At 45.1% G+C, this 26,460-nt stretch overlaps 1 protein-coding gene across 1 annotated transcript; it reads right to left on the bottom strand.

Moving 5' to 3' along the window:
- Positions 1–1,975: 1,975 nt before the first annotated feature.
- Positions 1,976–24,826, bottom strand: Exo1 (exonuclease 1). Its single transcript, XM_075987579.1, has 16 exons — positions 24,631–24,826; positions 24,323–24,527; positions 22,787–22,960; positions 19,331–19,450; positions 18,714–18,837; positions 17,291–17,428; positions 16,149–16,361; positions 14,275–14,462; positions 13,564–13,657; positions 12,498–12,717; positions 10,968–11,211; positions 9,457–9,554; positions 8,693–9,162; positions 7,618–7,719; positions 5,836–6,029; positions 1,976–2,480 (listed from the first exon to the last, which is right to left on the bottom strand). The coding sequence occupies exons 3-16, from the start codon at positions 22,945–22,947 to the stop codon at positions 2,345–2,347; spliced, it is 2,502 nt and encodes an 833-aa protein (XP_075843694.1). The 5' UTR covers positions 22,948–22,960; positions 24,323–24,527; positions 24,631–24,826; the 3' UTR covers positions 1,976–2,344.
- Positions 24,827–26,460: the final 1,634 nt, after the last annotated feature.

Below are 26,460 nucleotides of genomic sequence, written 5' to 3'. Positions count from 1 at the left end.
GAACTTTCCGGTCTCCCACCAGAGGGCTTGCGTACAAAACAAAGCACTTGAAAGCACCAGAGGCCTGGAGGAGAGTGGGCGCCGTAACACTGGCCAAGCTAGAACACAGCAGACATGCGGGGCCTGTGCCCAGGAGAGTAAGGATTCGAGTTGAAACAAGTCCCTTAAATCCAGGCACAGGTGACAGCCCACAGAACCCCTGTGCCACCCAGGCTGCCTAGTCTACTTGTAGACTTGCAGGGGGTGCCTACTAGACAGATGGGGAGGACGGTGATCAGAAAAAGCCCTGCTAGGAGGTGCAAGCATGGGGAGCACTGTGCTTCACGAAACCCAAGTCAGAACAGCAAACCTTAAATCCAGGGCTGACGTCAGGGAGGGAGGATTTTAAGTTAGAGCCCGGCCTGAACCATAACAGGTTAGTAAGGACAAATTATTGAACACTAGAGCAGCAAACCTTATTGTCACCAGGGTGTTGGGTGCAGAGGCACACGTGGGTAGCTCAGAGACTGAACTAGATATGCACAAAGCCAATTTTATCTTTGAAATTCTTTTCATTTTCTGCTTAACGGTTTTGAAAGCAGGGTCTGGACATGCTAGGTGAGTGTTCTACCCGAGCTCGCGAACTCATTTGTTGGTCTCCAGTTTGCGGCCTTCTGATTGAGCTTTCCTTTCTGAGAGGTTTTTATTTGGAGTTTCCTGAGTTTTTCCAGTTCTTTGTTCATGTTTTTCAATCATTTAAAAACTGTCTTCAGGGCTAGAGGGATGACTCCACAGTTTAGAGCACTGACTGCTCTTCCAGAGGACCAGGGTTCAGTTCCCAGCACCCACACGGCTGCTCACAATCATCAGTAACTCCGGGTCCAGGGGATCTGATGAGCCCTGTTGGCTCATGGGCACTGCATGCATGCATATGGTACGCAACTTTGCTATTTCCTTTCCCAGCAACCTCTTCGTGTCCCTTGCTCAGTGTAGCCCAAATCCCAAGTTACTTGTGGATGAGCTGTGAGAAGTGACATTCAAAGGGACTGGTAGGCTCCATCCTGGCGGCCTACGGCATGCATGGAAGGCCAGGCCTTCCACTACAAAGTGCCCTTCTGCCTGGCAATGGCACAGAAGTTCTCAGGTCTTGGTAGCTCTTTTCCTTCACCTGCACAGATGACATCATCTTGTGACCTGTGGTTGTCTGTGACCTATGCTTGCCAGTTTGGGGACTATAAAGATTGCTTTGGAAATTAGCTGTTAGTGGGGTTGGTGTTATGTAGTGATTTGGAGACTGTAAAAGTGGCATTGCCATTACCTTCTCCCTGTTTTTAAAGGTTTTCAAAAGGGGCCTGTTTGCTCTGCTCTGTCTGTCTTCACTGAGACAGACGGGGTCCTTCTACAACTACCTGCCTGGCTCCTGCCAACAGAAAACTCACCCTCCCTTTACAGAACACTCCTCATCCTTGCTTGATGTCTCCTCTTCCATGCTGTGAACTGGGCATTTATAGCACATCTAGTTCTTTTCTGACACTGAAGAGAGGTAAGTACCTGCAGTGTCTGCCCGAGCTGACTTGTTCAGCGACAGGGATGCTCACAGGAACTCAGATGTGATCTTTGGACTAGGTCTTTCCCAAATACATCCAATTTTGTTTGCCCCTCCCCCAGACCCCCTTTTGAGGATTTTAAGTCTTGGTCTCTCCTCTGTTGTCTGTATCACAAATGCCTTCACCATCCATCCCTCTCCTTCTGGTGGTATAAGATGTGCCTTGGTGTGGCTGGTTTCTTCCAAACCTCCCTAGATCTTTGCAGAATATATTGATCACAGGCCCTGCAGCTTTTGCACAGGGTTAAGTCAATGCTAAGGGATGTTTGGGCCACAATTCAGAAAGACAGAGAATAAACAGCAGCCTTGAGACCTAAGCATATTAATGATGATAATCCAAAGAGAGGTCCTCCTACTGCCCTTCCCTTCCCACGTCAGCAACATTACTTTCAATTTGCCCTTCAAGGACAGACAGGGAAGACAGCTGCAAAATATCAAAGCCGTGAACTATCCATTCTTGGGTATGAGTGACTACAGATCTGTGGCTTTCCATTTATTTATTTCCATTCTCCATTCTCTACTGACGTTAGAGAATCCTTTAGATTGTTATCAGCATCAGATTTGCCCAAATTAGCACTGAAATCCCAGAAATGTCAAAGACAGATTTATTCTTCTATTTAGCTTTCCATGAAAATATAAAAAGCTAAGCAAAAGAAAGTCACTAAGTTAATATACAAAATGTTTTCCATTTTAAAAATGGCATTGACAGCAATAAATCTCTCGAATTGGAAAGGTTTTCCTGAAGGCAGCGGCCCTCACTTAGTGGAATATCGCTCTCTGAGCACGCGCACACTCAGGTTTGTTGAAGATTTCGTCTTCTGTCTCGGGAGTGAGCTGGATGTTATCCTTGACTGGAGACAGGGGCTTCTTACAAGAAGAAAGCTTTTCAGAATCTCTGCAAAAGTATAAGAAAACAAACTTGATTTTCAGGTACCGACTATTAGAGAAGCAACACCCTAAATGGAAAAGCTAGGGGCACATAAACCCTACTGTGAAATCTATGACAATTCATATGGAGCACATCCAAGGTTTTATTCTGCATACTTCCAATATGTTTTGAATTTTTCTTCGAGCCTCTTCTTGCTTTCAAAATCACCTTCCAATGTAGGTGCTAGTCTATCAGTAACACACACACAGAATATAGAAGCAGAATCAAGAATGCAACACAGACGCCTTTAATCCCAGCACTTGGGAGGCAGAGGCAGGCGGATCTCTGTGAGTTCGAGACCAGCCTGGTCTACCAAGCTAGTTCCAGGACAGGCTCCAAAACCACAGAGAAACCCTGTCTCGAAAAACCAAAAAAAAAAAAAAAAAAAAAAAAAGAATGCAACACAGATTTTTTTTTTCTCTTTAAATACAGGGTCTTAGCAAGTAGTCCTGGCTGACCTGGAACTAGCTATGTAGACCAGAAGGGCCTTGAACTCAGAGATGCTCCCGCCCCTGCTGGATTAAAGGTGTGCACTTTAGTAGCCTCTTTATTGCCTTTGGCTAAGGATGAACATAAACAGCACAACTAACAATACTGTACCTTTGGTTTTTTTTTAACCAAACTCCCTTCTGCTGGACTAATACTCCACACCTATTAAAAACCCAATTAGGAATGTAACACAGAACATTTTTATCTCCCCTAAATACATTAAACACCACTAAGTTATTTTTTCCCAATAGATCTTTTTTGTTTGTTTGTTTTTTGTTTTTCAAGACTGGATTTCTCTGTGGTTTTGGAGCTTGTCCTGGAACTAGCTCTTGTAGACCAGGCAATAGATCTTTAAGAACACTATCATAAACCGCCAGGTGCTGGTGGTGCACGCCTTTAATCCCAGCACTTGGGAGGCAGGGAGTTCCAGGCAAACCTGGTCTACAGAGTGAGTTCCATGACAGGCTCCAAACCCTGTCTCAAAAAAGAACACCCAAACCCCAAACAAACAAAAACAACAACATAAAAAACGTATTATAACTTTGATTTCTTCTAACACAGGCTCTGAAAGTCCCATGCGCCCTGGAGATGAGGGTTGGTGGAGAATTCCCATAACAGATGCTTCTCTCAGCTTTGTAAGATCAGATTATTTTCATAATATTTGGACTCCCTGTGTTGACATTTGTACCAATAAATGTCAAAGCAAAATCCTGTACAAGCTGCCAGCAAGTCAATGTGGGTGCAGACACCAGGTCACATGCAGCCAGCAGGACCCTCTGTTCCAGCCACCTCCACTAAGGGTAGCGAAAACAGGCAAACAGCCAAGAGTGCATACATCTGATGGCCGGGAGTGGTGGAGGCAGGAGGTTCTCCGTGAGCTGAGGCTAGCCTGGTCTACATAGTGACTTCCAGGGCAGCTAGAGCTACGCAGTAAGAAGTAAGTATCCAAACCAGAAAAAGAAGAATGGGAAGCTATTTAAGAGGGGCATGGTGGTGCACTCCTTTAACCCCAGCATTTGGAAGGCAGAGGCAGGTGGACTTCTGTAAGTTTGAGGACAGCCTGGCATCTTGCTGAACCAAGCTCAGGTGTTTAGGCTAGGCTCTCAGGATCTGCCTGTCTCCAGCTCCAATGGCTGGGCTATAGGTCAGGGAGACAAGCCTGGATTTTTAGGTGGATCCTGGGGATCCAGACTTTGGTCCCCATGCTCACAGAACAAGTGTTCTCAACCACTCAGCCAGATCCACAGCCCCAGAATGATGAACTTTCCACAGATCTAAAGCCGCTGGCACCCTCTTAACATTCATATGACGTCCGCACCATGGGGTGCGTGTGGAGGTCAGAGAACAACTCACAGAGTTGATTTTCTCTTCCCACTATATGTACCCTGGCGTGGGGGGGGGGGCATGACTCAGATCTGCAGGCTTGGAGGTGAGAGCTACCTGACCTGCTCTTTTAAGTTTATTTAATGTTGAAAGTTTCCGTTGAAGATTTGTTTTTAATTATATGTATGTGTCTATGCACGTGAGAGCAGCAGCCCACAGAGGCTAGAAAGGATATACTCTCCTGCCCCAAAGCTGAAGTTAGTTATAGGCAGTTGTGAGTTCCTGATGAAAACTAAAAATCTGCATGCCAATCCCAGTTCCCACTCCCTCCCCTCCTCCCATACCATCTACTTTTCCCTGTATCCCACCCCCCATCTACTCCTCAGAGAGGGTAAGACACATTGCTTTAAGGAAAGACCAAGGCCTTCCCTACTATATCTAGGCTGAGCAAGGAATCCATGCAAAGAGAATGGGTTCCCAAAAGGCCAGTACAAGCAGTAGGGATAAATCCTGGCCCTCAGTCTACCCCAGCCATACAACTGTCACCCACATTCAGAGGGCCTAGTTTGGTCCTATGCTGGTTCCTTCCCTGTCTAGCTGGAATTAGTAAGCTCCCATTAGCTCAGGTAAGCTGTTTCAGTGGGTGTCCCCATCATGGTCTTGACCTCTTTGCTCATATTCTCACTCCTCCCACTCTTGAACTGGATTTTGGAAGCTCAGCCCAGTGCTCCACTCTGGGTCTCTGCCTCTGTTTCCATCAGTTGCTGGGTGAAGGTTCTGTGGTGACTTTTAAGATAGTCATCAATCTGACCACAGGGCAAGGCCAGCTCGGGCCTCCTCTCCTCTATTGCTCAGGGTCTTAGCTGGGGTCATCCTTGTGGCTTCCTGGGAATTTCTCTAGTGCCAGGTTTCTGCAGCAGGTGCTCTAAACGAAGCCCTCCCCAGGGCTTCTTCAGATCTGCAGAGTATGTAACAGGCACAGTCTTTAGCACATGGACCCCCTCTATAGGCACTTTAACCACAGCACTTCCCTGTGCTGGATGTCAGTGTCAGCCAGAGAGGCACCAGTGCACAGCTGAGTTCCTTGTACTTCTCTACGGACCAAGCGTCCTATGGTAGAGTTGGCAGGAGGAGTGGAGACATAGTGAAATAAAGGAGACTTGACAGCGGCAGCTTAACTCACTCTGTGGCAGTCTCATAGGAAGCTTCCTTAGCGTTCCCGTCTAGTCACGTCCCTAGAACATGACTGGCGCCCAAACACTGGTCTGTGTGGTTACATCTGTGAGCACTGAGCCAACCAACACAGCTCCCACTGCCACTATTCTCATGCCAGCCCTGAGCAATGGGAAGCAAAGGAGCTTCCGGTCTGGAAAAGCAGCCCCCAGCTGGACTGAGAGCTGAAGGTGAGCAACAGAAACTGAGTCCCGCGAAAGCACAAAGAGCTGGGGTGTGAGCTACAGAAGACGGCGCTCTGTCCTGCTTCAGAGGCGGAGCCAGGACGCTCACTCACTTTTTAAACCCGAAGTTTTTCCAGAGCTCGTTGATCTTTATCTGCAGCCCTGGCTTGTTCTCCGCATCACGGTGTTTTCTCTTCTGGATGCTTCCTGGCTTCTTGCTCAGGCCACTGACTCGGGCTGGCACCAGGGGCTTGATCTTGGTGGTAGAAAGACAGTCCATAGAACTAGCCCCATACAGCCCAGGAACCTGGAGAGAAATTAGAATTTAGAATTGTTGTTATTTTGCTTGTTAGAGTTAAGAGTGGGTCTCCCCAAATGTCAGTTTTAACCTTCAGTTCTAAAAGACCCTAAGTGTTCTTTATATACCAGAATAGAAAAAGACTGCACATGCAATACAGATTTCTAAAGACATCTACTATAGGAACGTCTACTATAGTCATGCAACAGGCAACACATGCCTGGCATAAAGCTTAAGTTAAAAAGCAAGTCTTACTCCCCTCCCTCTTCACCTCATTCGAGAAGGGCTTGCTGGGTTCAGTGCAGCCACTAAGTGAGCTACACACACAGAAAAGCGTGAGGTATTATTTTGTCTTCTTTGAGTTCATGTAATGATACATCTTGGCGACTCCTGCATTCCAACATGAAACTGAATTGTATTTTGATGATGCTCTACTGTGTGAAGGCAGCATACATAACCAACTTAAATCTCTTGATAATTTTGTTTCTACTCAAGAGCTGATTTTTTTTTTCTTGTTTGAGACAAGGTATCTCCCTAGAGTCCTGGCTGTCCTGGAATTCACAGAGCTTCTCTTGCCTGCCTCTGCCTCCCAAATGCTTGCGCCATCATACCCAGCCTTTAAGGGCAGATTTTTTTTTTTTTTTTTGTGAGCACAGTAACTGGTTCTTAGGATAGAGAGGGAGGTGTGTGAATAAATGTTTAAAACTGATTAATCTGGCAGAGTGTATATAAAAGTCAAAAAATTAAGCAAAAGAACGCAGAGCTCTGCCTGGGTCCACAGTGTTTAGTATGTGAGAACCAAACATACATTTCAAGTTTTAATTATATGCCTAAGAGAGCCATGAAACAAAAATGCCTCTGCTCTGCAAGCCCCTGCCAAGGACAGACAGTTCCTGCAATGCTGGAGGCCACTGTTTAAGGGAGATAACAAGGGACTGTTTGTTTTCACTCCCTGGACAAGTTTGTTTGACCGGCCTGCACCAGACGCGCTTGGAGGGAGGTAGTAGGTAGGAAAGACGTCAGGCATGCATACTCTCTGATGGGAAATGAATTATGGGTTTTCCTTTTTAAGGCCTTGCAAAATTTGATTCTGGACCATCTTCTGGAGATCCAGAGATGGACATGGCCACAGCCCCTCTGCTTAGCCAGTATTTAACTAAAGTTTGCTTCAAGTTTGGCCTGAAATTGTGGACGTGGTCTTCTTCTCAACCGGTGGGACCAACAGGTATTCTGGCAATACACAGCAAACCATTCTCACACTAGGAATAGTCAATCACCATGGACTTCATTCTCACAAATTAATTAAAAACAAATTAATTAGGGTAAACAATTATAAACTGGGTTATGTAATATATGTAGAAATACTTATTACTATGTACATGGAAAAAGATCTTTCAGAAACAGAGAAAAGAGTTTCCAACTAACATGTTAAGCATCCACAGCTGAGCACAAATAGTATCTAAACAAGTTTGAAAGAGAGCATTTTTTAAAAAAGCAGAATACTGGTATTTAATGTTTTGTATATATATTTCTCATTTTCTGGCAATAATTACACACTGCCTCTGAAAATAAAAAAACATAATTCTAACTGTTTTACCTTGTTCCTTACAAGTGTGTCCTTCTTTGAAAAGGGAGGCGACTGTTGCTTGGAGTTCTCACTGCCTTGATTATCAAGTGACATATTGTTACAGTCCGATTCCTAGATTCCCCAGATGGAAGACAAAAATTTACTTCAGTGCTTTCTTCTTTGTTTTTCAAGACACAGTTTCTCTGTGTAAGGGCTATAGCTGTTCTGGAACTCTCTTTGTAGGCCAGGCGGGCCACCTGCCTCCCAAGTGCTGGGATTAAAGGTGTGCATCACCATACCTGGCTTACTTGAGTTTTTATGACAACTTGACCAATATTTAATTAACCAATTGTATGAAACAAGAAACTTGGATAAATAACATAATTTCATCAAAGACATAAAAACACAGGAAATAAAATGAACTAAACATGGGAAATAATGAATTAAGATGGAAAAGATATGTCAGTTTCACTCAAGAAAACACCAAAACGTTTTAGCTGAATTCTACTAAATACACACTTATGATTTTGTGTGTGTATATATGTATATGTATGTATATATATATATATATAATTATGATTTTAGGGAAGCTAGTCACTTCAGGAGCCTGTCAAATGCTGACACACAAAGTGCTGATCAGATGGTGCTTAGCCCTAAGTGGGACGCCTGTCTCAGCCCGCAAGCCCTGCCAAAGGTCAGGGGACGTCTCAGAAAGAGCAGGAGGGGAGAGGTACTGTGAAATGCTGTCCTCTGGACATGGTGTGACTACCACACACACGTACCCACACAGCTGTGCAAACTAACACCATACACACATACCCACACAGCTGTGCAAACTAACACCACGCACATGTAACTGGAGTTCAGACAGTTGTGAGCTGCCCTGTGAGTGCTGGGAATTGAACCCAGGTTCTCTGGAAGAGCAGTCAGTGCTCTTAACCACTGAGCTATCTCTCCGGTCCTGGAAACAGGAGGATTTTGAATAAAAATTGAGAAAGTCAGTTCATTTCTACAATGCTGGCAAAATTTTCTCAACTGTCTGATCAACACGCAACTTTTTTCCTGCGGTTGAGTCTGAAAGCAAAGATAGCAGACATAGACTCACCTCTGAATCCGAATCCTTACTGGAAGGCTGGGAAAGACTCGAAGCATTTAAACTGTACAGAGAGTCTATGCTTTCCTGAGATCGGGAGGCCTGGCCCACCTCATGCAAGGGCGGAGACTTAGTACTTGACATCTCATTCTTTGACTGACAGGTGTCAGTCACAGCACAGGTCTTGGGCAGCCAGGTGGAGGACTCGCTCCTTCTGCGGAACTGCTGCAACACAGTGCTTGGAGAGGGACTAGGAGTTCTTGAAAAATCTCTCAGAGTTCCTGACCAACTGAAACAACTTCTTAGTGTCCCCAGAGTGGGCGGGGAAACAGTCCCCACAAATTTGCTGGTCTCAGACTGAGCCTCATCATCAGGAGACACAGTCTCATTGCCTGGGATCTGAGCACTTGGATCCTGTGTCCCATTTACATCAACCAGCTTCTGGCCCTCTGTGCCTGGACTGTCTGATGCTCCAAGGCTCTCTGTGCCTGAACAGTCCGGTGCTCCAATGCTTTCGGTGCTTGGACAGTCCGGTGCTCCAATGCTTTCGGTGCTTGGACGGTCCGGTGCTCCAATGCTTTCAGTGCTTGGACAGTCCGGTGCTCCAATGCTTTCGGTGCTTGGACGGTCCGGTGCTCCAATGCTTTCGGTGCTTGGACAGTCCGGTGCTCCAATGCTTTCGGTGCTTGGACGGTCCGGTGCTCCAATGCTTTCAGTGCTTGGACAGTCCGGTGCTCCGAGGCCTTTAGTATCTGGACAGTCTGGTGCTCTGAGACTGGTAGTGGCTTTGCCTGTGACAGCAGTTTCATTTAGAGGTTGAATGCTTGCTTTTTTAGGTACGAAGTTGTCAAAATCCGGAGAACTGCAAAAAAACCTAACAAGAAATAGGAAGAATGGATTATCTTAAGTATTTTAAGGTCTACTCACAAACCTATCAAGATTCAAATATCTACTTTCTAATATAAAGACCACAAAGATCTTGAATTTTAATTGAGGTTTAAATCCTTTTTTTGTTTTACTTTTTGACACAGGGTTTCTTTATATAGTACTGTCTGTACTTGAGCTCACTATATAGACCAGGTTGTCCTCAAACACATAGAGTTCTACTTGCTTCTACCTCCCAATGCTAAGATTAAAGACTTGCGCCACCATGCCTGAGTTGTAATTTTTATTATGATAACACACACATCTTTAGAAAGTTATTTATATGGTAAGCCTTTAGATAGAAGACAGGATCCTGGATTTTTTAATCCCTGCACTTGGGAAACAGAGACAGGAGGATCTCTGTGAGTTTAAGACAAGCCCAGCCTACATAGTTGTAGGCCAACCAGAAAACAAACCAAAATCCTGTCGCAGGTCACAGCTGACCATTCCCAATTAGTTATTGTGTCATTTGGTATATTTCTAGATCTTAAAAGATAAGCTGAGGGGCTGGAAAGATGGCTCAGTGGTTAAGAGCATTGCCTGCTCTTCCAAAGGTCCTGAGTTCAATTCCCAGCAACCACATGGTGGCTCACAACCATCTGTAATGAGGTCTGGTGCCCTCTTCTGGCCTGCAGACATACACACAGACAAGAATATTGTACATATAATAAATAAATAAATATAAAGAAAAAAAAGATAAGCTGAAATATTTATAGGAAAGGTGTTGTCATTAATAAAGATAACTAAGATAAGACAGATCAAACAGCTTCTCAAAATACTGTAAAAGAAACAATGGGAAATGGAAAGAGAACCCTAAAAGGACAGAACTCTGACCACAGTGACCTGCAGGGGGGGCCAGTCTTCTTTCACTCGGATTCTGTAAAGACAGATCCCAGAACCAATGGCGTGGGAAGGAATCAATGCATTCCGGTCTGAACTAGGGTCATGAGGTGGTGGTTCGTGAGGACGAGGGTCACCCAGGAAAGGTGGCCTCGGACATGCCTGTTAGAATGCTTTGGACTGGGCTGACGTAGACAAAGGCTCGCACTAGAGTCCTGGGCTAGAGCTCTGAACTGAAGACAAACAACAGCTCGCTATCTTCCTCTTCCTGACTGGAGGTGCAAAGTGACAGACCAGCTGCCTCCTGCTCCTGACACCTTTCCACACACCTGAAGGACCGCACTCTTGGAACGTGACCCAAAACAAACCTTTCCTTCATCACGTGACTTTTTTCTAGCAGACACTTTTGTCTCAAACAACGGTAATGTAGCGGAGACCTAAGGCAGCTAAGAAAACAGGCATGCAGCAGGATCCCGCAGAGAATGCTACATCCAGCTTAAAGGGCGCTCTGGAGACCCGGTACCTGCTTCTGGTGCCCGGAACTACAACTGCACCACTGTCCTCCTTCTTCCTCTGTAAAAACACTGCGAATTTATTCCTTATCCTAGACGGAGTGTGTGCATCTGTCCCGTGAGCCGTCCCGTTATCCAGGTAGGGCACAGATATTTCGGAAGAGTTAGAAGATGCGCTATGTCCACAGCTGTTTTTCTTGGTCTTCTTTGTAAATGAAGAATACTGACCCAATAGGTCATCTTCGGACAGAGCCTCTAAACGAAAACAGAACCATACATAAACACCTGGGCTTCCTCTGTTGCTGGCTACTTGCCATGGATTTTACATCCTGAGCCCTGGTGTCCTAAAGGCAAAGCCTCCTTTTTGTCCCACACATGCTGGGCAAGAGCTCGCAGCAGCCATATACTCATCCTATTTTGTTTTTTGAAAGTTATGCCTCGTAAAAGGATATATTAAGAATGACTGAAAAACAGTGACCTTAACCGTGTTATACAATTTTGCAAATTAGTTAACATTTAATGTCAATTTTCTGTATGATTTTATATGAAATTACTCTAACCAAAATTTCAGAGCATAACAGATTCTGAATGACTGACTTTATTTTTAGCTTAAGTGTAGAAAACAATTAGAGGGAAGCTTATATATAAAGCTATAATTAATGATTCAAAGTTTTTAATATCCCAATAAAACCAGCAACTATTTACCCTCCGTGGCAGTTGCTGAGGTAAATGTTCTAGCTTGGCTCTTCATTACCAAGCCCCGAGGCTAAGAGTTGTTGGGTCAAATGTAGAATACAAATATTTTACACACAGATACAATATAACCTAAAATGCAAGACACAGGAGTCACAGTTTCAAAAATCTACTTGGAAGTTTAAAATGTCACTGTGCTTGGCTTTAACAGCAACTGGAGAATTTCAGCCTAGGCTCAGCCAGTGACAGAAACAATGACAAGCACATAACAGGAGCCATCAGTAAAAGCCACCTTGCAGAAGGGCCCGAGTGCCACCAGGGCACACTTGACTGCCGTCTGCATAGCCAACCATACTGACCACCACAGTCAGTCACAGCTACGCCATGACTAAGGAGCTCAGGTATACCCAAAGTACTTGCTCTAAATTATTGATTTAAATCCTCAAAGCCACCCCCCCCTTTGGGGGTGTATGTTTGTATACGTTTTAAATACAGGGCCTCTGTGCAGCTCTGGCTGTCGTGGAATTTACTCTGTAGACCAGGCTGGCCTGACTTCTCTTAAGTGTGACCTGCAAATGCTCTCCCCGTGCCACCCACATAATTAAGTGCTAGCTCCCATCTGTATGACGGAACCATGCTAAGTGCACTAAAGCATACGTATTAAGCGATGCCCCGCTGCTGTCTCCCTCTGGATTAACGCCGAGCGGTCTTGCCGTAGCTGATGCCGCAGGTTCACAGCCATTCGCACCCTGCTCCCCATCATTTCTGCTCCCTCTTCCCCATGATCCCCGAGGAAGAGGACCCATAACCAACAATCACCACATTTGGAAAAAAAACGAAGTACATACCATTTCTTGGTCTCTTTACCACGGAAGACTTCCTGGGAAGATTTAGCCCTTTAGTGGTAATTACTTGTTTAAGGCCCACAGTGCTTGAATTTTCTGTCAACCGAGGAGCATGGGAAACACCATTCGCCTCAAGTCTAGGACAATAGTTTCTGTGCCATATGCTATTAGGTGACTTCTGACACACTTTGTCATTCCAGCTATGACTTCTTGAGTGGACAGGCTAGAAAAGAACAAGGAGGAAGGTTATAGCGGTGTTCAATTACTGTTCAAAAGAAAAGCTTTAGAGCACAGTCTGATGGCGCAGGCCTGTGATCCCAGCTACCCAGGGGGTTGTGGAGGGAGGACCAGGCTACCTAGTAAGTTCAGGCCCAGTCTGGGGGACTTAGTGAGCAATTTCAAATTCAAAGGGGCCCAGTAGTGGAGTGTCTATCAAGTGTGAGGCCAAGAGGGAGTCGGGAGGAAGGGGAAGGAAGAAAGGAAGCGAGGGAGGGAAGGGTCCTGAGGAAGTCTGTGCTTTAGTAATTTTTTACTCTCTTCTATTAGTACAAGCTGTTTAGGCTCACTCATAAGCTAGCAAGATTTCATGAGTACCCTGCCTTGTGTTTGACCTCGTCACCGCTGCCTTCCTTACACGTATTCTTTACGATGCCGTGTCCTGGCAGTCTGCACTGTCTCTTCTGTGCATGTTTACTTCTTCCGTAAGTTCTTTTAGTTACTATGACTTCTTTTGTTCTTTGAGAATTCATGCATGTTGTAGAGTGTTAGGCCGTTGGTGCACAGAACCTGTTTATCTCATTGGGGAATCATGACTGAGATGGCAGTCTGGGATGTGCTGGCTGTGCTTTCTTTACACATTTAACTTAGCAAATTAATCTCCAGCAGCCAGGAGGCAGGGGCAGGTGGATCTCTGTGAGTCTGAGGCCATCCTAGTAGACATAGTAAGTTTCAGGACACTCTGCATAGCACTGAGTACAGAAATACTTCACAGCTGCTGGGCAAAGGAAGACCTGCCTCAAAGTTCTTAAGACAAAGCAAAAATGTGCTTTTATAGTTTTTAAAATGTTACCATAGTGTCGGGACTGTAGTCGTCAATCTGCTCCAAAGTATTTACATCTCTGTTTCCAAGTGCTATTTGCAGAGCCACAGAATCATCGACATACCTGGTTGCTAAGGCTAAGGAGAAGGTCCTTATTAACAAGCAATCGAATCATACGGCACTAAGAAATAAAAATGCTGTCCATTACCACAGAGAATCTTCAAGGTTTAGGACATACAGAGGTCCCATCTACTGTTCACATCAGCATCCAAGGACAGGCAGGGTTGCTGGCCTGTTTCCCTGCAGGAGCTGCCCGTCTTCTAGAAGAGAAGTCCGAGTCAATTCCTCCCTTCCTAGAGATGTGTGGGGAAAGTCCTGGCTGCTCCCTAAGTGATTCTGCAGCTGCCTGAGTACTGGTGACCAGAAACACTCCTGAGGAACCAGGCTTGCCTCCGTCTCGGGCGACACTTCTGATGTGTTTGCTAAGAGCAAGGGACCTGGCACCAGTGCAGTCAATTCACTCGCTACACAGACAAGCCTCGGGTTCATATTCAACAACTTGACTTTTCACTAGCATCGTTTTCTGAAGCTGAGTGGAATATGACCATCTGCACCATAAAATATAAGGCCAATTTTCGAGTTTTTCTTTTCCACTAAGGTCTCACTAGAAATAAGTGTGCCATTACCAACAACGCTAACAGGGTAAATGAGAAACTCCACCACGTGGCTCAGAAAGGATACTGCCCAGCATAACTCAGGGTGTCCGGGTTAACGTCATCTCCGTAAGCATTCAGAGGGACCAGCTTCCTTTGGATGGGGTCGAACACCAGCTGGTAGAGGAAAGTATTGTTGGCTCGAATAAATCCTGTGATGTAATCCTCAGGCACCGTTATGTTCATCTTCAGGTAATGCCCAATTTTCTTGATAACCTAATAATGGATGTAAAAATATCTCATGAAAAACTGAAGAGGAGAAGTGTGTTGATCCCACACCTGACACTGGAGAGTGAGGCAAAAATCAAGTGATTTTACCCACACCAAAAACACTTTTACCAGAGAACACGGCCATACCACATCACCCAAAACTCGGGTCCCATGCCCAGTTTTGCACTGTTCATCCAAAATGCAAAATATCTGGCTTATGTCAAGCATACATTTCTAGAAATACTGTTTTTATCCTTTTGGCAACCGATCCCGAGAACAGGGACCCTGCAGAGATAAGCCCCCTTTGTCAGTAAGAACAGGACTTCACCTAAAGGTTTCAAGAGCTAACTGTGTAAGAGACCTGGCAAGAGAGAGGGGGAAAGAATTGAAAAATTTTGAGAAGTCATGGGCCATAATGAGTCTGAAGAAAGACACCTCTCTACAGACATAATGCAGCATACTTTAAAGAAAAGGGGAATTAAAGTTAATACTTCATAATTGATTGTTTCCCTACCATGTGTACAGCAATGCAGTCCTTGGTTCCCAGATCAGGGAACTTTAAATTTAGAAATCTGGGATAGAGTAGGAAAGGATATTCAAGTTTGGGACCACAAAAAATGTTAACTGAACCTTTTTCTTTTTGGAATATTCCGAGACAAGCTTTGGATATTAATAAGCCCCAAGAAATATTTAGGTACTTCACCACTCCCCTACGGTGGTCCCTGTTGGACATGTTTCACACCCCCATTCTGTTCCTGTAACTTCACGGGATGCCCTAACATGAAAGCAGTGACTGCTAATACTACCAATCCGACGGGAGCAGAAGGGACATTCTCACATGCGACACAAAACCAGTGCTAATGTTTCTTTTGGACATAGCGAGAGACCTCCTGTGTGTTATACTACCAACACAAGAAATGTGCCTCCAGGATGCATGCATTTTATGCCTAGATATTTGCTTGCTGATTCTCCTAGTACACCTGGACAATGAGACGTCTAGGTTCTACCAGCTCACCGTTTGTAATGCCTATGTGAACTTATGAGTCACCACCTCCCAACATTCCTCCTCTTAAGACCGTGGGTGGGATTTGGGAGCATATTAGCAAGACTATGGGGTGTCCTTATCAGTACAGCTGTATTTTTCCTAATCAAGGAGTTGCTATTCCAATTCCTCTCACACCTTTACAAATTCATGATTGGTTTATATCCAAAAAACAAAGCAAACAATAAATCTGAGAACTGAATAGTTCAAGACCATTGTTGTCTACACAGCAAGTTCAAGGGCACTCTGGTATTCATAAAAACTTGTCTCAAAAATATCTGAATGGGGGTGGATTGAGATGGTGCAGGAGGGGCTAATAGTTCTGCTTTGTGATTTCTATTAGCAGAAAGAGCTTTTTGTTAACAGAATATTAAGTGAATGAATATTAGAATTTTGTTTGGATTTCTAAATCTGTGTATTGAGAGCTATAACCCATATAATCAAAAGCTATTACCACACAGAACTTTTCAGAATATAAAGATCCTTAGACCAGAAGGCTTGAGAACCACTCCCAGGTGCTAGGATCCAGAAGTCAAGAGTTTTCAAGTGTAGACACCTTTTCCCTTTGGTAACACGCACAGGCTATAGATTAAAATTTGAAGTCCCCCTGCCATCTGACTGCTCCTTCATGGAGCGAGGGTCCCTCCTACCTTGACGATATCCGGGTTATTGGCCAGTCTCAGCACTTTGCAGGCCTTTGCTAAGCCGATCCCACGCAGGGAGGAGAGGTAGTCGCAGCCTGATAGGATACACATGTACCGAAACTTCTCCTCCGTGAACACGTCCCCAAGCTGCTTGCACATGCCCAGCCGGGCCTGGTCCACTTCCAGTCCATTTCCAAAGTGGTCCATTTTCAAAACCACCTTCACACAGAGGGAAACAGTGAGTACCCAGAAAGGCCACGTCGTTATCGTTATCTGGATCACACCAATGCTAAGGAACCGCTCTTACTCCAGAACACACGCTTTTCTTCTGACCCTCTTTTACATTCTAAAGTGGCCAGTCTTCTATTACTGTCATTGGGGCAATATGTGCTTATTGCAGGAAATTTAAAAATCCCGAAGTTGTCCACACCCCGTTTATGAATCACCCAGAGTTAAGATTCTGACGAGCATCCTAGCAGTTTATGAAGATGCATAATCATATTACAGCTGTTATCAAAAGGGAACCACCTATGGTTTTGTATCTTAACTCCTCCTTTAATAGACCATTATAAAGTTTACCATTCAATTGGTTAATACATTATTTCTAAATAATGGAATAATATCCCTGTCACTGATAAGTTCGTTTACAAAACCTAATAAAAAAAATGTAAGGCGTGAGTTATTAATATTAAAAAGTAAAACTAGCCAGGCCTGGTAACACAGGTTGGGAGGAAGGAGAACCCAGAGTTCAGGCCCGCCTAGGCTATTAAGTTGAGCCCGAGCCCAGGCTGAGCAGTTCAGGGAGATTCAGTCAGAGTGGAGTGACGAGGGCTGTGGCCCAGTGGTAGAGAGTGCTTGTCGAGCAGTCAGAGGTTCAGCCACACACACACAAAGTCAACTAAAAGACAAGCTAAACACTAAAGCATTCACAGGTGGAGGTGTAGCTTAGTGGTAGACACTTGTCTAGCATGTATAAAGTCCTGGGATTATTAGCAGAACCCACAAAAGCAAACCAAACCCAATTGATAAAGCAATTCACTGATACCAAGTGCCATGAACAAGTTCTCCAGGTGAGGAGGTCTTTGGCTCCCCAACACACACAACTCCCCCCACCCCACAGCATGTGTGCAGCAGCTGCAATCCAGTACCTTCTTACAGCCAAAGGCGAGGAGGTCCGAGTCCTCTGTGATGACGGCTTGCACAATTCCGGTTTTGTTAAGATAGGCCAACTGAGCATCAGCTTCATAGGGAGCCACCAGGCAGTCCACTCCCAGGGCCCGAGCAGCCTGTGAGAGACCACAGTGAGCTTGCAGCCCAGCATCAGAACGGCACGGTGTCACCAGCCGCACACGCATGCCCATAATACTTTCTAGAACCCATGTCCTTTGAAGCAGAATCGTTCTCCCTTTAGTTGGAACACATTATATACTGCTTTGTTTTAATGAATTTATATAGGCCTGGCTGACAGCTCACTGGCCACATAATTCTGAAGACCTTAGTTCTGATCCATAAAGAGATGAGTCCTACACAGTCTATATGTGACTCCAGCACAACTACAGAACAGAAGGCGAGACAAGGATCCTTGGAAGCTGGCTGGTGGCATGAACTGATAAACAGCAGAGACCCTGCCTCAAGTGATGTACAGTCAATGCTGTCCTGACTGCCCTAATCAACCTGTGCAGTGTGCATGCCTGAGCGCACACACACCTGAAAAAAAAATCAATTTATGAATTTGAAGAAATTCTGCAATATATTTGGTAGTAGTGGTGATTACATAAGTTTCTACCTTAAGAATTGTTATGCTCAGAAGGTAAACAGAATACTTGTTTGAACCTGTCCAAGCACTTTTCCCTCTAAAGACTGCAGGCTGCCTCGTCAGGCAGAAGGCCTGTCTAACACAGTTCCGGTAAATTCCAGACCCTAATCGCTGCAGCTACATCATGGGAAATACATCCTTCTGCCTTTCTCCTTCCTCCCTTGCCTACCAAGTGCCCCCGTGACACCACCACTTGTTTCCAATCGCGATTTCTCCTCTGCTGCACACGGAACTCTCTTCAGGGGCAACAGAGAGCACGTGGTTTCTGTATAGCTCACTCTGGCCTATATCCCCCTTGCTTTCTGAATCAAGCCATGACCAACAATCAAAAGAAATGTCTACATGACAAGGAACTATGGGATTAAGCCCCAGGGCGCTTATTTTAGCTCAGAACCAGGTGACAGGACAGCAGGGTACACACAGCTGACCCCAACTTTATCCTAACTTTAAGAAGCAATCTCAACACAAACCTAGGACGAGGAAAGTGGGGGCTGAGACTAAGATCTGGGTGAGGGGTGCTTAGGAGCTCCACAGCAGGAGCAGACTCTGGGGTTCTGCAGAGCCCCTCAATCAGAGAGTCAGTGGGCCACCTCTCTGGCCATCATTCAGAAAAGAACTCGAGTTGATGGTTAAAGGCACATTCGACCACAGTGGGGTAAGAAACAAGCCCCAGGGAATCCGCCCCTTGCATCTCTGCACACAGCACCCCAGGCCGAGCGTGTGCTCGGTGCCTTTGCTGCTTCTCACTGACTCACTTTTATCACTTTGTGGGCCATGGCGTGTGTGATGTTGACGGAGCGGGTGAAGCAGTCCCGCGCTTCTGACACCTTGCCCTCTCGCAGGAGCTGCTTCCCCTTAAGAAGGTTGCTTTGTCGTCTCCTGAAGGGGAAACACATGGTGAAATATAAATACTTACAAGCAGACTCAAGAAGCAATAGGAAAACTGCAATTACAGGGATTTTCTAGAATGAAAGAGCTGAACTCATTTAAAACGGCACAACAGACCTGCTGGCCTATCAGCCTGGGCAGCTCAGGCTAGCCTCACACTCACTAAGATGACCCAGGACCCTGGACCCTACTGCCTCTGCTTCCCATGTGCTGGGACTACAGACAGCATCATCTCTGCAGCTGAGCACGTGACTGATAATGTATGCAGCCGACTGATGGCTGACTTTACCACAGCAATGTTTCATGTCAAAAGGTAATTATTTTTAAACGTGACAACAATCTAACACAAACAGATCATTTAAGGGAATGTGCTCACATACTACGCTGTACAAGAAATCAAGATTTTAGAAATTTGGTATCATACATCCCAAAGTGTCTAGTCTTAGCACAGCTAAGCCAGATGCTAAGTGTGGAGTCAACTTACTCTCGTCGAGATCTCTCCACTTCCTTTTTAGAAGGTAAGGTACATCCATCAAAGACAAGAATGGGCTTGACCCCATGGGACAGCAGCATATTAACAAACTTCATACAAAATCCTACATACCTATGGGATGGAAAAGGAAAATGGAAAATTCATTTACATGCTTTGATTCTCTTAATTTTTCTTTTCTTTATTTAAGACCAGATGACAGGAAGGATTGTGAAGCAGGATTTTGGGTTTTGACACTAAACTTTCCAAAGGAAACAGAGTTAGACGGTTCAAATCCTGCTGTGAGTACTTACAGGGCACATGGTGGTTATCAAGTTATTCGACTCTCTAGGTCAGCAGTTCTCAACCTATGAGTCATGACCCCATTGGGGGATTGAATGACCTTTTTAAAAAAGTTTTTGAGACAGGATTTCTCTCAAGCTTTAGAGCCTGTCCTGGAACTAGCTCTGTAGACCAGGCTGGCCTTGAATTCACAGAGATTCATTTGCCTCTGCCTCCTGAGTGCTAGGATTAAAGGCGTGCACCACCACTGCCCAGCTTGAATGACCCTCTCAAGAAGTTGCCTAAGAGTATCAGACATAACAGATATTTATGATTCATAACAGCAGCAAAATTACAGTTAAGAAATAGCAATGAAAATAATTTTATAGTTGGGGGTCACCATATTAAAAGGTTGCAGCATTAGGAAGGCTAAGAATGACTGCTTTAGGACTTTCTCAATTGTACATTAAAAGCCTCTACATCTTCCAATTTTCATATTTTACTGTTATTCCAAATATTTTTTATGTTTCTATTAAAAATTGATTTGAAACATCTCAAATCTATTGCAAAGTTTTAAGAATATAATACTTGATTTCTCCCGTAATACCATCATACCCAAGAGAAAGTATTATCTACAATTCACCCTACATGAAATTTCATCCACTAGTGCCAATAATATGTCTCAGGACTGGTGATACCCTAGTTAATGCTGAACAACACGGTGCCCACGATGTCTGATTTCCACACTCCACAACAACACATAAGCTCTGCCAACTCGCAGCCAGGATGCTGAGGGAGGACCCCAGCAAACAGTGTCATTACTGTCCCCACATCCAAAACCCAATGATACTTAAGCTAAGCTTTCGAATCAAATGCAGTCACCTCTGTGACCACTTGCTGTATTCGTTGCTGTGGACAGTGACAAGGGTACCGCGCAGGGGACGATAGTGGCGACAGCTCTATTAAACATCAAAGAGCAGATGGACGCAAACAAGGAATAGTGCTGTTTTAAAGGGAACTCGCAGCTCTTCCTGACTAGAAAGCATAAAGCATCAGGTAGCATCACTCATTCACTTCCAAGTTAGCATGTGTTGGCATCAACACGCTGACATCAATCTCTACAATGACCGTAAGTGTTTATAATTAGCTTATCGTCAAATTCCAAAGTAGTGACCATTTCTGGCTAATACTGCTATCCCAGGAAGGAAGAAAAAGTAAGGCAATTAATTATATCAAACATGACTTCTAAGTTGTCAGGAGAAATTTTAAATCCAAAGCAGACATTAAGCATTTTAGTTTTATTGATATTTAATGAGTGTCCATCATAGAGTGGGCCCTGTGGATTTCATCTCTCACTTTTCATTTTTTCAAAGACTTATTTACCTATTATGTATACAGTATTTGTCTGCATGTATACCCACATGCCAGAAGAGAACACCAGATCTCATGATAGATGGCTGTGAATCATATCATGTGGGTGCTGGGAACTGAACTCAGGACCTCTGGAAGAGCTGCCAGTGCTCTTAACCACTGAGCCACCTCTCTAGCCCCTCTTTCTAATAATAAAGGATACTGCCTGTATTTTAAAACTTCTTCCAATTAATCAAAAATTTGAATCAAAGGCTGGAGAGTTGGCTAAATGATCAAAAATGCTGGCTGCTCTTCCAATGACTGCTCCTCCAGAACCTGGGTTCAATTCCCAGCATCCACTACTGCCTATAACTCTAGCTTCAAGGGATCCAATGCTGTCTTCTGGTCTCCTCGGGTACCAAACATACAAGTGGTACACAAATATATAGGAAGATAAAACACCAATACACATTAAAAAAAAAAAGTATCTAAAACCAGAAACTAAGTTTTCTTGTAAGGAACTATTCAAAGAAAGCCAGTTGTAGTTTGAATAAGGATAACCCCCCGTGACTCATATATTTGAATATGTGGTTCCCCAGTTTGTACAACTATTTGGGAAGGATTGGGAGATAAGACCTTGCTGGAGAGGTGTGTCATTGGGAGTGGGCTTTAAGATTTAACAGCCCACACCACACCATCCTGTTAGCCCTCTCTGCCTCATGCTTGTGGTTTCAAATTTAAGCTCTCAGCTACTCTCAGCACCATGCCTCCCTCCCTGACTGCCTGCCTGCGGCCGTGCTCTTCACCATGAAGGACTCTAACCCTCTGAAGTAAGTTGTCTTGGTCACAGTAGAAAAGGAACTGAGACACCAGGGGAGGGGTGCAGGGCCATAAACCCAGTTTGGGAAGCTGAAGTGCGAGTGAAGGAATTCAGGGTCATCCTGGGCTATCAGGTAAGGTTAAGGCCCACCTGGGATACTTAAGACCCTGCCTCAAAAAATATAAAAACAAACAAAAAACAAACCCACAAAAATCAAACACGGAAAGTAGTAATCAAGTGTGGGCTTTTCTTTTTAAAAAGCTAAAATGGTACGGCTTTATTTTCAGAAATTAAAAAGCAATTATACACACATACATGCAAAAAAAAAATGTGTGTGAAAAACAGCATAGTTTTATATATGAACACATGTGAACCTGCCCTAAGTGAGGTCAGAGTTCAGACTGATGACAACAGGACTCACCATTTTTGGCCAGAACATATTGTCCCTTTCCTTCATTTTGCTAATGGAGATTAGCGGTGTGTTATGGGAAAACATCATGGATTCTGAAAACGTTAAAAAGTTTACAGTGGGGGGAAAAACAAAGGCTTCTCTTAAGCAAAGAAAAAAGAGATAACATTTGATTTTCGCCTGTTCATATCATGCTACCCTGACTTCTTATCAAGAACAAAAGTCAAGTATGTAGCACAGAAGGAAGTCTAGCAATATTCTAAACACACGTCCTTAATAAATGCTAGTATTTATTGAAACAATGACCAGAAAAACAAAAACAAGCAAACAAATGAAAAGCACCAGAAGCCGGGGCTATAGCACAGTTCATAGAGTGTTTGTTTAGCATGCATGAAGCCCTGGGCTCAGTCCCTGGCATTACATGAAACTGGGCGTTGGTGGCGGAAGCCTGTAATCCCAGCACATGGTAGGATTCCTCCTCCAGGAAGGAGGAGCATCCTTGGCTATAGCAAGTTCCAGGCCAGTCTGACATATCTGAAAATTGTCTCAAAAACAAAAAGCACCAAATCATCCTACATCATAAACAAACTAATACACACTCCAAACTTACCTATCTGTAGGTTCCCCTTTGGCTAGCTTTTCAGCACAAGCAATAGCTCCTTTGTGGAGCCAACAGTAGGTATCCACAGCTACTGCCTGCCCTTTGTATTTCTTCACGTTGATGGGTTCCGAAGCTTCCTTGATGAACTGAAGCAGTCCCTGAATCCCCATGGTGTCAAGTTAACTACATGGGAACGAAAAAACAGGGAAGACAACAAAATTACAGCAAGACCTATTTACCAACAAATCTTAGAAAAACAAACCCAGCCCGGAGCCTAGCACAGAAACTAAGAGCTGATAACTGATCTTCTCCCTGCCAACTTCAGTAGCTCAGAATTTCATTCATCACCAACACTAACTTGAACACCTCTGGGGGGTTTCTTGGTTAGTCTTTCCAAAACACTTTCATACTTGGAATCCTAACATGGGCTCTTATCTCTTAACACAGTCCTGGGCACGCAAAAGTCATTAAAACATCATCAGAATGCATTACTCCAAACAAGATTAAGTAATAAAGTAATAAGCCTTGGTGGAGTCTAGGGACCATTTCATCAGACTCACTGAAGGCTGTACTCAAGCAACGTGAAAACATATTGGCTGCGCAAAAACAGCTTCAAGAAAAACACTTAATTTCCACTCCCTTCTAGCCCCTTACATGGAAATCCTGGACCTGCAACTAATCCTCCCCTCTGCAATCCCAGCACTTTCTCAGCACTTCCCAGTACAAGTATTTCTATCAAAGACCACGTTTTAAATTTGTGTTGGGGGTGTGTGTGCACACGCGCAATGACTGTGTGGGTACATGCACTCAGAGGCCAGAGCAAGGCATAGGGCACCCTCCTCTACTGCTCTTTACCTATTACCTTGAGGCAGGGCATGTTACTGAACCAGCTAGGTCCCAGTGAGCTCTTGGGATCCATCATCTGTGCCTCCCGATGCCGGGGTTACTGGCATTCACAGCCCCTAGGGGTTTTAATAGGGGTTCTGGGGACTCTAACTCGGGTCCTCATGTTTGCAAAAGAAAGTGCTCTTACCCACTCTCAGAATTTTTTTCTTACATGTATCATGCATGTGTGTTGGAGTTTCACTGGGAGCATAGGGACCCTGGTTCACCTTGTCTCAGGCAATCTTTCAGTTGTTCGAGATGCATATTCCGCCTCGTTGGGACTCTAGCTGAGCTTCCTGGGTTTCTCCGTTTGTAAGCTTCCCCACCCCCAACACTGGATGACAGGGTCAGGCACCTGGCTCACCAGGCCCAAGATTACATTCTTACTACAGGATAGGAAGTCAGCGGTGCCAGTTGACACCACAGGAAAACAGCAAGGCTCTTGTCTAGAATCCAGAGGTTCTTAGACCTTTAAAGCCACGCCCAGCAACTATGATTTCCTAGAGGGGGCATGACTTCTGAATTTTAAACATCAGGCAATTTGGACGCAGGTGAACCTGCACCCACGATTTGAGTAAAACAATGAGTCCACTACCTTTAAAGACAATGTCTCTAAAATGTGTGTTCGTGCATGCTAAGGAAAAAAAAGGGCATAATTACATTTCATGAAACTTCGGTTTCTTCTAGGCTAAGTAAATCTCGAGTAAATATTTCCTCGTTAGGACAGGAGCGACGGAGCGCCATATGGCACACCAACCCCAGGAGATCGCCCGTGGCAGCAGCCGCGGCTTCACCGAAGTTCCGTCTCCCAGGAATCAACAGGCATGACTCGCAAACTCATTTCAGGCGCTGCGGTTCCTCAAACCTGCATATGAAACAGATAGAAAGGAAACTCCTGGACGTGAGGTCACCCGTCAGCCTGCATGTGCGGTAAAACCCGAGACGTGGTGGTCAAGTTGGTCGCCTACCAGCGCCCGCGGCACGCTCCACGCTCGCCTTCTCTGCCCGGAGACCCCGACCTCGTGCCGTGGAGAGGACGCCCGGATCGGAGCTGCGGGGACTTCACTTTCCTCCACACGGGAGACCGCCCGCCGCCCGCCGAAGGGATCACTCACCGGGGTGCAGAATACTAGCCAGCCGCGGGTGCAGCGAGCAGAGCCGGGGACCTTTCAATTTGCGCGGGATCGCGAGGCCCCGCCCAGCGGACATGACGTCACGCGCGTCCTGAGCCGCAATCTCCGCCTCCCGCTCTCCGGGACCCCGCCTTCCTCTCATCCGGGTCTTGAGTCTTTCCTCGCAGAGGCGGAGGTCCGCCTCAAATGGTCAACGCAGTCTGAACAATGCGAAGCTGGACCCTGTAGGGACTGCTTGTCTTTGCGCGGGACGGGGGAGGGTGGTAAAGGAGACCGGCGCCCCGGAAGTGCGTTCTTGTTCTCGCCGGTGCCCTGGGAGTTGTAGTTCTCGCGTGAGCACGCCTTTGGAGTCACGTACAGGCGCTTTAAAGAACGTCCAATTTGGGGTCAACTTTGCTTTGTTGTTTTAAACCTGAAAAAGAACCCAGCAATTATTAGTCGCTTAGTCCCAGGCCAACCCCACGATCTTTCGTCTCACTGAAACGTCCTCACCTCTATGCAAATTGAAGTTGAGTTTACTTCAAGGCTTTCGTGTTGTCGCAGTATGACTGCTATCTGCCCTTACCTATTTTATCCAGTATCTGGCTTCATCCCTGACACGGGCTGAAAAAATGTTATCTTTATAACTAAACCTTATCGTTCACGTTAAAGACACGCTACATTTTGGTGGCTGTTCTGAGCCACATTTCCTAATGTTATCGAGGAACGCAAACCCCTGTAGCCTCCCTTCCTCTTAATTGGCTTTTAAAGCTCACTAATTTTAGAAGTCACACAGCTGGGACCGTGTATAATTTAGTCTCCCACTGGCTTTGCCGTAGTAGACAACTCTTAGTGAATCCATCTAAGTGTGTGTGTTGGGGGGGGGGGTGTTAAGAATCTTTCTCACCTATATCTTTTGGAGAAAGTTTTTCTCTCTTGCCCTTCAAGTAAGGTACTGTTTACAACCCTCCGTGCTCTCTAGGGAACAGAGGACTTTTTATTTTTTTCGAGACAGGGTTTCTCTGTGGTTTTGGAGCCTGTCCTGGAACTAGCTCTTGTAGACCAGGCTGGTCTCGAACTCACAGAGATCCGCCTGCCTCTGCCTCCCAAGTGCTGGGATTAAAGGCGCGCGCCACCACTGCCCGGCTAACAGAGGACTTTAATATCCTAACAATTAAGGCTCGAATTAACTACTCCTGGGGAAAGGAACTCAAAAGACACACGTTGAGATTTTCTGTTGGGTTACATTTTGTTTGTTTGTTCATTTTGTTGTTTTTGTTTTTCGAGACAGGGTTTCTCTGTGTAACAGCCTTAGATGTCTTGGAACTCACTTTGTAGACCAGGCTGGCCTCAAACTCACAGAGATCCACCTGCCTCTGGTTTACATTTCTCTATAGACTTACAGAACGCCAAACATCCATTAATATACAAATAGGTAGCTGCAGCTTGTGCACAGTTAAAACAGACCACTGAAGATTTGCAACTACCTGGGTGCCCCTCCTTTATACCCTCCCACAAGTCCCTAAATAAACAGTTGTGTCTGCAGCCCCAGGGAAGCTGGTCTTTGCTGGGGAGCTACTCCATCTTTGGTTTGCTAGCTTTCCAAGTGAATCTTTTTCCTTAACCAAATAACTTACTTTAAGTCACTGGACATTCTGAATGGAACGCGTTTACACTAATAGGAAA

The sequence above is a fragment of the Microtus pennsylvanicus genome, chromosome 10, assembly GCF_037038515.1.
Source record: "Microtus pennsylvanicus isolate mMicPen1 chromosome 10, mMicPen1.hap1, whole genome shotgun sequence".
NCBI lineage: Eukaryota > Metazoa > Chordata > Mammalia > Rodentia > Cricetidae > Microtus > Microtus pennsylvanicus.
Note: the sequence above shows the minus strand (reverse complement) of the source record. Positions and strands in the feature narration are given on the sequence as shown.